Genomic DNA, 12,253 nt, shown 5'->3' with positions numbered 1-12,253 from the left:
AGAGAGTGCATGAATTTAGTATTTTCCACTAGATTGTTTAGGTTTTCCTTGATCTCACTCATATCCTCTTCCAGCTTCTCAATTCTGTACTCTTTCACCCTTCATAGTTTCCACATCCTGAGAAATTTTCTCGATCATACTCATGATCTTCTCAAATTTATTGGGTCCAGGGATTCCGTGAAAGTGTCCACAATTCCTTTAATCCCACTTCCAATAGTTCTCCTGACTTGTGGTAGCCTCCAATAGCATATTTCCCATCACCCTCTCCTCTTTTATCTCCCCTTTATTTTCCTTAATCGCAAACCCTGTTTCTCATCATCCACCTTGATAGGAATGTCCAACCTAATCGTGGTCTAGGACTTTGGACCCACTATATTTGGTAAGTTTCGATTTCTTGCTAGCCACCCACCTTGGAGGATTGATTTTCCTACTACTCTTTGTTCCAAGGTCACCGTAAGCCCACCTTGGAGGAAAAATACTCATGTTTGTTCTGGGGTCACCATAAGCTCCCCTTCTTTCTTTGGTCTATAGGATCCTCCATATCCTTGATATCACGTCAATCCATGGCAGTACCACTATCATCCTCATCCATATAGAATAATATATTGTTATTCTTGCTATTATGATATAATACCCGATATATTGAATATAATTCAAAAATTAAGTTTGGATTATGATCAATTAATATTTATAATTTAAAAACTTAAAAATCATGCATAATGAGTTAACAGAAAACAATAGCAACTGGTTGCAATAATACTAACCTAATGACAAGTACTAATAACTTTTCCTTTCTTTTACCCTTAGATTCCTTCATCTCTTATTATTTGATCAACATTATTATTTAATCAACATTATAGAAAAAGCCAAATCCTAATGGTGATGTAAAATATTTGAACACCCATAATTAAATATACAATTTTAAAGTTGTTTTCATTGATTTTGGCAATCAGTATTCTTAATTTAAAAATGTTAAATAATACAATGGCAAACTATAATTCTACCGTCAATCCTCATATCCTATTCCCTACTTTTCAAAGAGCAAAATATTCTACCAACATTTGACAACAAAGTAATCTCACCGTGTTTGAGCTTCAGCTCTTCACACAAACACCTTGACTGAGCTTCTTCTCATACTTACAAATATCATAACATAAGTATAAACATTACACGTGAAATCTACAGAGATGAACCACACCTCCTAACAAATTTCATACAGCTCTACTGAGATGAACCTTTGAAAGAGTTAAAAAAAATTATAAACTCACATTATATAGAAATATGAGTGCAGATGGTGGAGAGATTGAAACAATCGTCAAATCACTCATAGCATGGGATATCTGCAGATATGACATTTGATAGATAAGACTATTGTAACTTTGCATAGGATTACACATTTCAACACTCCCTCTGAATTACAGTTATCAATTTCAATTTCCTTCTTGACATTTTTTCACTGATGTTTCAGATCTAAAATATCTAAAATCTTTTAGTTTAGAAATCAAACCTAAAAATTTCCTAAGATTCTGTTAGGATGGTTAGCAGTCCATTTTAGGTTTAACTGTAATACACTTGTTTTTTTTGTCAACACATTCTTTAGAGTTACACTGTCCTAGCTTTAGTGGGCTGTACTGACCTGGTATATTACTTACATAAATCCGTTTATCTTTTCTTAATTACTGGTATTCTCCTCTAAACTTCCATACAGCTCTTCAAACTTAAAACAAGAAAACAACAAACCTGTCATCCAACAGTTTCAACTGTATACTTCGATGATTTCTTCTTCCTTGGTGATTTGTTCAAACTTTCAAACTGGCAATTGCAATTCTATTCTTCTCTTAAAGCAGCAACTCTTATTGTGTTCCTGAAGGCTACAACTTCTCCCTTGGGCGGCGGCTAAATGTTTTATTTCACTTTTCTTTCATTTTGTTTGATCTCTCTCTAGTGGTTTCTCTATAACAAGGGCAACTTAGATTATGGCTGCATATGTTCTTCTCCTTGCAGTCTAAGACTTCTATGATATGTCTTCCTTTGTTGACAATGGCTATCTGATTTTGGAAGTGGAAAAACTTTGATGCAAATAACCTCAACTTCTCATACGACATACGATCTCTTCAACTTCTCGTATGACATACGATCTCTTCAAGATCTTCTAATCTTCAAACTTACTGCATCCTTTTCTAAAGACTGCAAACTTAATGAGTCTGTTAAGCAGAAACTCTAGTACATTTTCTGCAATCTTCTTTGGTGACTCCTTTTAGAGTAACACATCATCAGCAACAGCCTTCTATGTGATGATTCCTTCTCGAACAGTTAGATCAACACTCACACCAGGTTCTTCTGGTGTACACTCCCTCAGGCTATTCTGGCTCCCTGGTACTGGTAAACCCTGGGCTCTGATATCAATTGATGGAATGAAAAAGAACACAAATAAAACAAATAAATTATTTATATTGATCGAAAATAAAATACTAAATGGATTGTTTGAACTTCATCTCTTCACACAAACACCTTGACTGAGCTTCTGCTCATACTCAAAAGTATCGAAAAATAGATAGAAACATTACACCTTGTCACAGACTTCATACAGTTCTACAGATTTGTACTCCTGAAAGAGTACAAAACAAATACAAACTCAGACATATATAGAAATCTGAGTGCACATGGTGGAGAGATTGAAACAATTATTAAATCACAAAATAGTATGCGATATCTGCAGATATGAGAGTGAATAAATAAGATAAGGTTCATAAATGAAAGTTTGGAAATCTTCAATAATTACTGCTGTAACTTTGCATCGATGGTTGGGCTTACACATTCCCATAATTAAAACAATATAAATGAAATTCTTTGTTAAAAGGAAGAAAGTTTTCAGGAAAAGCATGCAAATCTGTACGGTGTTCAGTGCAGAAGCACACAAAAGGGAATTTTAGATTTGAATGATTTATAGCTGCTGTGCTTGCCCAATAACAAGTGAACGAGTTTAAAGCTGCAGGTGAAATTGAAAAGTTAGAGTGCCTTAGATGCCACAGCTTCTCAGCTCACCAAAACAGAACATTAAATCATTTCAGTGTCAATTTTGTAAGATATATATTTGTACATAAATTGATATTAGGAATGGGATTTTAGATACCTCTGAAGCTGAATGTCTTCAAACAAATGCTAATTTTGATTCCATTTTAATGGTTTTCTCTACACATCTTTCTCAGCATTAATAGTTTAGATTTCATTTCAAATTTTAGTTTCATTTTCTTTTCATTGAGTTTAACTTTGTTTCGATTGTTTACTTATTATGATTCCTATGTAACATTTGACCCTGCGACGGACACAGGAAGGGAGAACGTTTGGATACGTAGTAGCCAATGATTCTGAGCTAGGGCTAGCACCAGCGTATTCTGAGCTAGGGCTAGTAGATCTGCAAGCACTTTCACATTCTTCCACAACGGAAAAATAGCATGTTCTCACAAAAATTCAACAAAGTACCTGATCACTAATAAATTTTTCAAATCCTTAGAAAAATGAGAATTAATACTCTTCAGAATTACCCATTTGTCGAAAATTTTAACAAAGTCGTCCACAATGAACAAACACCCATCTGGAAAAAAATCAATATCTAGCAAATCCTTCTGAAAATAAAAGTTTTCCACAATGTCTCGCGATGTTTAGGAAATCTAGACATTGTTAAGTTTCTGAATGTTTTGGCAGTTTTACATCACTATCACTCAATACATTAAAGCAAAATTATCTTTCAATGCTTGATTTCAATACATTAAGTTTCCTATTCTAACTGCAGATAGGATTGACAAAACTTGTTCCATTCAGTCATTTATTCGACTCTATTCTGACTTACAGAATTATGAAAAATGTACAGAAGTTTTAGTCATTGTCTTTGTATAAGATATAATATATAAATGAGATGGAAAAATCAGAAATCTGCATAGTAGTTCTGGTTTCTAATATTTCTCATTGCTTGTAAATGCAACCGATAGCAACTATTGAAGACTATGAAGATAGCAGAAAAGATTCGGTGAAAAAGCTTTAGATACCTTCATGCATTTCCCAGAACCTATATTTTTTGATATGCAAGAAAATAGTGATAATGATAGAGAAAAAATAAAGCCATGCGTTATAAATTAATTACTTTTTGCACATGGAGACGTCAACCAAAACTTCATGACCTATTGATGTATTCGTGAAGAAGATATTAAGATCGTTTACATTCAGATTTAAATACTCTAAAAATTAAAGAGATTGATTAGATCTCTACTTATCTATGAAGAAAACTCAAATTATATAAATGATCTAGAATAAAATACTTAAATATTAAAAACAAAATTAATAAAATGATTCTCAACCAGTCATGAATGAATGATTCTCAGCCACCCAATTTAGTTTAAGTATGTTTGTAAATGGATCTCTAGCCTCTGTAATAAAATACAGCCAATTTTTTTAAAAAAACATAAAAATGACAACCGTCACTGAAATATTGTATTAATAACAAAATAGTTGTTTACAATATACTCTTGATCAGTAAAGAACCCAGGGACCCCATCCATATGCAGCTAATACATTGCAGAGACCAGAAAAACTAACCCAAAATCTGTATATAGCAAAACGTCAACATCAAAAAAGACCCACCCAAAATCAGTACATAGCAGGTTACTGGGATCAGTATCATCTGGAGTGGGATCAATATTTTGAACAGGATGATAAAAAGAAGTGCACAAAATCGATCAAGTTCTCATCCAGAACTTCTGGATTAACCATTGAACTAGGTCTTTCAATTGCCAAAATTGTGTTATCAAAATCAAACAATTAGAGAAGATTTTATTTATTTACTTTTAAATTGAGAAAGGCATTTGTAACGGCTGCTCTCTTTGCCACTTCTTTTATTTCATTTTCTCCACTTGCCACCAACTCCCCATCGATAAATACATCCACAGTTACCAAAAGATTGTCCACTATATAACTGAAGTACTCAATAGATTTCCCCTCCCTTTGACATAATTCCTGAAGCTCTGCAACTGGGTGCCTCTCAAGTGTCTTTGGATCAACTAATGGTTGTAACAATGGTTTTCTCTTTTCTACTTTTAAATTGAGAAAGGTATCTCTAGCGGCTGCTCTCTTTGCCAATTTTTTTATTTCATTTTCTCCGCTGCCCATCAACTCCCCATCTATAAATACATCCACAGTTGCCAAAAGATTGTCCACTATATAAGTGAAGTACTCAAAAGGATTTCCCCTCCTTTTGACACAATTCCTGATGCTCTGCAACTGGGTGCCTCTCAAGTGTCTCTGGACCAACTAATGGTTGTAACAATGGTTCAAATACCTATAAAAAATACATTTAGTACCTTTCTTACAAATATCATATAAAAAAATCAAATAGAAGTTTTAGATTACATGTTAGTACCTTCCAAACTTTGTCTACAGAATTTTCACTATCTACAAAGACTGCACCAGCGATGGATTCCACTATATCAGCAAGAGCTTTTGGAGCGTTTGAATGGTAAGAACGATGATGTTTTACTTCATTTTTTGCAATTGGAGTGAACTTCTCGATCTAAAAATTCAAATTCAAAAAAGTATTAATCAGATATATCAAACTTAAAAATCAGATCAAATTAAATCTAATATGAAATTATTAGATCTTTTAAATGTAAACATGTTTTCTAAAAATAGAAAACAAATAAAATCTAATGACATAAAATATTTTAAATAGAAACATATATATGTTATTTGTTTTCTTACTGTTGAATTTTTCATTTTTATTGACGGCTGATGTAGTGAGCTCCTATAATTTTGTCATTGTAGATGACTCCTCATAAAACTAATAATTATAAAAAAACAGGATAGAGGGGCCATAGAAAATAATCTTACAGCTTCTTTCAGATCTGTGGATTCAAAACGAAGGTAACTAAACAATCCATGCTTCACCGCCACATGAGCCAGTGTTTCATTTCTAACATTTGCAGACCGCAAGCGGGTCAAGATGCCTGGTTGCATGTCTGGGTTATACAGATAAACTGTAACCAATTGACCCAAAATGGCGTCTCCCAAAAACTCCAAGCGCTCATATGAATAGAGGCCCCTAATTTTCAAATGTTTAGAGATCTCACACTCATTCAAACCCAACAATTCCAATTCTGTACTAAAATTTAGAATTACAGAGGAATGAGTGAGGGCTTCTTCAATAAGATTTCTTTTGTTGAATTTGTAATTCAAAACCTCTTCTAACTCGCTCAATCTATCTAAAAGAATTTTATGTTCTGAATTGGAAAATATTTGATCTATTTTTTCTTCCAAGCATTTATCATCCAATTGCTCATCCATTCTATTGTAGGTGGGCAGAGACAAAAGAAAAACAATCAACACCAATGTGCTACAACATACAATAAAACATATTTTTGTATTGCTTGCATGAAAAATGATTTACAAAATGCCTTTATATAGAGACAATAAGAAAACTCTAGAACCTATAAATGAAAGAGTTCACAAATACAAAAATTAAAATATATTTACATAACCCATCACATAGACACTTCTAGAAACTTATACAATATTTCTTAGGCCTTCATGGTAGAAATTAATTATTTATTTGTGAAATCATTCTATAACCTAAAACTCTAAAATCATTGGCAGACTTTGTCCCCCAAGAAGAAGATTTCACACTTTAAAAAATAATAATACTATTATAGAGTTTTTCTTAAATTCTAATTCTATTTAAATCTTAACACTAACTCTAACCCTATTTGAATCATGAATGAATTGTAATGCTAACTTAAATCCTAATTCAATCTTAACCCTAACCCTAAAATTGACACCCTAAACCTAACCTTTTTTCTTAGAATAGTAACTCTAATGGCTTCACAATGACTTCGCAACATTAACTCTAACCTTAATTTAATCTTAACCAAATCCTTAATCTAACCTTAATTGAACCCTAATGATAACTTTACCCAAAAAATTAACCCTAACTTTAATTGAACATATCCCTAACATAACCTCAACCCTAAACCTATCCTAGCCTTAACCCTATCCGTAAGCTCAGCCTAATTGATAAATCCCTGATTCATTTAATGTCTTGCACATTGCACCCCAACCCTAAAAAATAATAGGTGCCTTAGAAGGCTATTTATCCAATAATGTATATATTATTTAATATATGTATTCTAGAAATGATATAGTTTAAATGTCAAACATTTGATTGGTAGAAGATGAAAAGATATTAATATGAAAAGGATTGTGGGACATAGTAGCAAGTGGGTATGTTGAATTTATTAATTCAATACAAAATTTAAGGTAGAGAAGAAAGAAGAGGTAAAAGTGCTCAATCATTTCATTATATTAGTGTACAATAGGTCTAAGCATTTGTTTAAAGATTACAAATTGCAAGATTTAAAATGGAGAATGGAAAGATTTAGAAGGTTCAAATAAAGATACAAATTAGGTAATGGATGCAAATTTTCAAACCCTAAAAATAATATTAATAATTTTAAAATAAAATATAATAAAATGGTTGAAAAGTATTGTGTGAGGGTCATAAACATACTGAAAAAGATGAGAATATAAGAGAAGGTAATTAAGTTGTGTTTTTCAAGAAGCTATTGAGATCTCTTAATTTAGACAAATTCATCTTATTCATATTTTAGAAAACAATCATCATTTAAAGAATTTTAAATTTTAAATAATAATTAAATCTTTAAATTGTATAGATTATTTAAATAAACTATTTAAAAAGTTAATAATGATCAAAATTGTTTTACTTTTAGACATTCATATTTATTATTCAATTAAAAATATATGGTTAACTATTATTTCCATTTTTTAAATATATTGACATTTGAAAAAGATATTAAAAATTAATTTATGCATCATGCAATTTGTTTTCTTTACAATTTCTTATTTTTAAACTAAGTCAATACAACATTAGTCATGAATGAATGATTCAACCAACCATCTTAGTTTAAATGAGATTTTCTATTCTACTTCTAAAATTAGAAAGGCATCCTAGTGACTCTACTCTTCGCTATTTTTTTTCTTTCATTTTCACTATTTAGACTTAACAACTGCCCATTGGTAAATACATCGATAGTAATAAAAATATTCTCCACTTTAGACATTTTATATTTAATTATTTGTTATTCAAATCTTACAAACCAAAATTACTACATTGTAGATCGAGACAAATTCAATTATATTATAGAGGAATGAGCAGGGGCTTCTTCAATAAGATTTCTTCTTTTAAAATTTTAATTCAAAACCTCTTTAAACTTGCTCAATCTATCCAAAATAATTTCATATTATGAATTGAAAAATATTTGATCTATTTATCCTCTCAAGCATTTATCATCCAAATGCTCATCCATTCTATGAAGTCCTATTTTTGAAAGCATTCCCAAACCTATAAAACAAAGAGACAAAGAAAGATTTCATTATCGAACCTTAATCTTAATTCTCTAACACCATACTTTATCCTTAAACCCTAACTCTATTTGAATCCTAAAACTAACACTAGCCCTAATTGAATTGTAATACTAACTTAAATCCTAATTCAACCTCAACTTCAACCCTAACCTTATAATTGACTCTAATTATACCCCTACCCTAATCCCAACCTTTATTCTAGAATAGTAACCCTAATCACAACCTAACATTAACCTAGTCTTATCCATAACCTTAATCTAACACTAATGATAAATGTAACCCCTAACCCTAGCATAACCATAAAATTTTATTCTTTATAGGATGGAAATTCAAAAAACAAAAAATCTAATATGACATTAAATCTACTAAATAACATGTCTATGTTGGCTTTTTGTTTTCTTCATGATTGTACTATCATTGACAATTACACTACTCAACGTAATTAATAACTAGTATACTAATATATGTATACCAATAGATATCAAATTTAACCATTTTTAAAAACAATAATTTTACATTGCACTTTATGCAATTTTACAGTTTCTTGTATAAATGAAGATTTAAAGTGAAGGTAACTAGCTTGTGTGTGTGTATATACATATATATATATATACATATATATATATATGTATATATATATATATATGTATATATATATATATGTATATATATATATGTATATATATATATATATGTATATAGTGGAGAGATATTTTTGAGGTGCTTATTTTTAATAATTTTTCTCCCTACATTTTAATAGGCGCTTCATCTCTCCAATATAATATATATATAATAAAACAGGATAGAATGATTAAGTCTATAGTAAAATATATTTTGAGTAACATATGGAGAATACAAATTACAAAATATAAATTACAAACAAAAATCTTCTTAAAACCGATATTGAATCACAATATGTGTTAGTGATTAGAAAAAGGCCTATTAATCCTTTTTAAGTTCTGGGTTTTGTCCCATTTGTAATGTTATGGGAAAGAAATCCATTGTGGTGATCTTTTGTTCTCTTAATATTGTACTGGTGGCCTGTTTTCATTCATTGGGTTTTTGAGCAATGGATGTGATTTGACTTGGTACATGCTTGCACAACCATTGGTTATCTCTTTGTATTGAAATACAAAAATTTATATATTTAGATATCATCTAGAATAAAAAAATAGAATTTATATTATAAGGAAAATAATTTAAGAAACTTATTGATTTGGAGTACTAAGAATACCCCTGCTCCTTAGGTATCTTTAGATTAAAGATTGTGAAGATAGGAGTTGCAAAGGTGTACATTTATTCAAGGCAATGTGATATGTTAGGACATTTTTATGATACTTGAGAAATGTGCAAATGTAGGGAATCATCATTTCCTAGCCACTTTAATTAATCATGTAGGATACTAATAAATCACTACCTACAAAAACTAGAATCATGAAAAAAGCATCTTTAATTTCCATCATGATTATAACTATTGTAAAAATATTTTTATACAATATATTTGTTCAAATTAATTTGTATCTATTCATATTTTATATTCTATGATTTTGAACCTTCAATTACATTATTCAAAATATATTATTTTTTATCATATGATGGTTCAATTTAAATTCACTTTGGAGGATATTGTTATCCGATCTGACAAGTCATTTATGTCAAGATGTTTGAAAGGCCACGCATGAAATTTAACACTAAACCTTTGAGAAAATATGGGTGAAACGACTTCTATTATATATATAAGATGATGACATTATATCAATATGGGGATAACGAATGATTTGGCTGGACAAGGTCATCCTTCTTTCACCCAGTTTTTTATTATTATATCATGTTACTAATTTACGTCAGCTTTTGGAGTCAATGCGAGGTAAATATTAATACGTATTAACACTATATTTGTGGATACTACTATTAGTCTCTGATCTTAAGTCAAGATTTGTACTGTAGTCGTGGCTTCTGTAAAATAATTTTCTTCATCATTTAACACTTCTGAATTCAAAACTCAACACCTTAAAGACATCAACTAGCAGATGATGTTTACCAAAATTCTAGATGCAAGTAATGGATTACAACATTTTCATAGGTACATGTGCATTGTGGACAAACAAATGCAATTCAAATGCCTTGTCTATTCTTCCACATTTTATGCATTGTTTTCTTTATTTTTCCTTAATGCATGTCAATTCTTTTTACCTATCTCAACCAGCTCATTACCCACTACAAGAACAAATTGGTGTTGCCTATCAACAGAGAAGTTTCATTGCATCTTTGGAATGTGTATTGGCAACCACCAAACACTGAGAACAGGTCATTCGATAATCATAAGAAATGGAGGAACAGTGGACATTGTATTTACAAGTGTTAAAAAGTTTATTTTTCGTTGGATTGTTTTGAATTTCTTGAACTGGAAAATGTGTGGCAGTTGAAGGTCAATTTGTAACTAGCGCATTCGGAATGCCTGATATATAATCTTGGCAACCCTACACCTTCAACTAATATTTTGAGCTCCACACTTAGCCCTTTAAAGATTTTTTACTTGAGAGGAATTTCTCTCTAGATATAGGGAACAGAGAAATTATGATAAAGGTCAACAAATAGCCAATTTTTTAGACCATAGCATCAACTTGAATTTGAAGTTTTCTACAAATGACTTTAACTTCTTCAAGCATACAGAAGATTTTCTTCTTCCTCTGACATCATAAGCAAGTTGATGGTTGATTGGTGTAAAATGATACTTTGACAAAGTATGCTTGTGGAAACCATACAAAAGGCCAATTTGTATGTCAAAGAATGAATGTGAATCCAACGTAGTGTTTAGAATTGACTTTGATTTCTTTTCAATCATAAAATCGTTTTCTTTTACCTATACTATCAATCTCCAAATGCGGATAAAAAAAAAAAAAATTGATGATTTTCCATTCATCGACCAAATAGAAGGATTTGACATTTCGCATACCATTTACAAAAGGGGAAAATAGAAGACATTTCATTTACCAGTTCAAGGCTTTGAAACTTTCATATTACAGAAAATAGGGACCTTGTATCTAATATAACATAACAGATTATGTTATAACAAGACACTATTTAAGTACTATTTAAATGATGTTGATAGCTTTTTTAATATTAAAATTGAGTAAAAACAAAAGGATCATAGAGCGAGAGGGGGAGGCAGTGCCTCAACCCACAAAATCAGTAACCAAAAAGTACAGCCAAGAGAAAAAACCAACTACAGGAGAGATATCTCAGTCATAAACAGCGGCAGAAGAATCAAGAGCCCAACTAAGGGAGAGATCTCCCATCATAACAACATGATATTCAAAGAGTACAGGGCCAAAACCTCCTAGGTAGATCACAAAAAAAAAACTGATACAAGCAGCCAAGGTAGGGCCCAGATCGCAGCAAAATAGGAAGGGACCAGAGCGAGTCAATGGAGGATATCATTTTGATTTTCAACCCAAGCAGTCCATCGAGAAAGACCTTCCATCCACACCACGTCCCTTTGATCTTGACTCTGGGCCAGCATAGCGACCTGGGGGGGAGGAGCCATGCCATTGTCCTGGATTTCCTTCTTCAGCTTCATTAGGGCATTATCAAAGGAGGCGAGACTCTCGGCGCATCTCATCCACTCAAACCTGCCACGCATCTCATAAACGAACATGCTAGCAGACCCGTCCTTGAGAAATCTATACAACTTGTTTCTTTCGATCCTCATTCCTAATCTTCCAAAGGTGCCATAAAATGTTAGCAAAGAGGACAGACCAAAGAATATTAGTATCCTTTTTTAATCCATGAATATATCCAGTAACGATTTCCATAGTATTAGCAG

At 31.5% G+C, this 12,253-nt stretch overlaps 1 protein-coding gene across 1 annotated transcript; it reads right to left on the bottom strand.

Moving 5' to 3' along the window:
- Positions 1-2,287: 2,287 nt before the first annotated feature.
- On the bottom strand, positions 2,288-6,333 carry LOC131068404 (ribonuclease 3-like protein 2). Its single transcript, XM_059217620.1, has 5 exons — positions 5,881-6,333; positions 5,414-5,563; positions 4,840-5,304; positions 2,589-2,608; positions 2,288-2,396 (listed from the first exon to the last, which is right to left on the bottom strand). The coding sequence occupies exons 1-5, from the start codon at positions 6,331-6,333 to the stop codon at positions 2,288-2,290; spliced, it is 1,197 nt and encodes a 398-aa protein (XP_059073603.1).
- Between the last annotated feature and the right edge of the window lie 5,920 nt (positions 6,334-12,253).

Source organism: Cryptomeria japonica, chromosome 3, assembly GCF_030272615.1.
Source record: "Cryptomeria japonica chromosome 3, Sugi_1.0, whole genome shotgun sequence".
Lineage (NCBI taxonomy): Eukaryota > Viridiplantae > Streptophyta > Pinopsida > Cupressales > Cupressaceae > Cryptomeria > Cryptomeria japonica.
This window is presented reverse-complemented; position numbering and strand designations above follow the sequence as displayed.

What these genes read in the sequence shown, in the direction of transcription:
- LOC131068404 (XM_059217620.1), bottom strand. Translation starts at nt 6,333, where the DNA reads ATGGATGAGCAATTGGATGATAAATGCTTGGAAGAAAAAATAGATCAA. An exon ending in CCACAGATCTGAAAGAAGCT is followed by an intron (nt 5,564 to 5,880) that starts GTAAGATTATTT and finishes TTGAATTTTTAG; the next exon opens with ATCGAGAAGTTCACTCCAAT. An exon ending in ATGCCTTTCTCAATTTAAAA is followed by an intron (nt 2,609 to 4,839) that starts GTAAATAAATAA and finishes GTACTCTTTCAG; the next exon opens with GAGTACAAATCTGTAGAACT.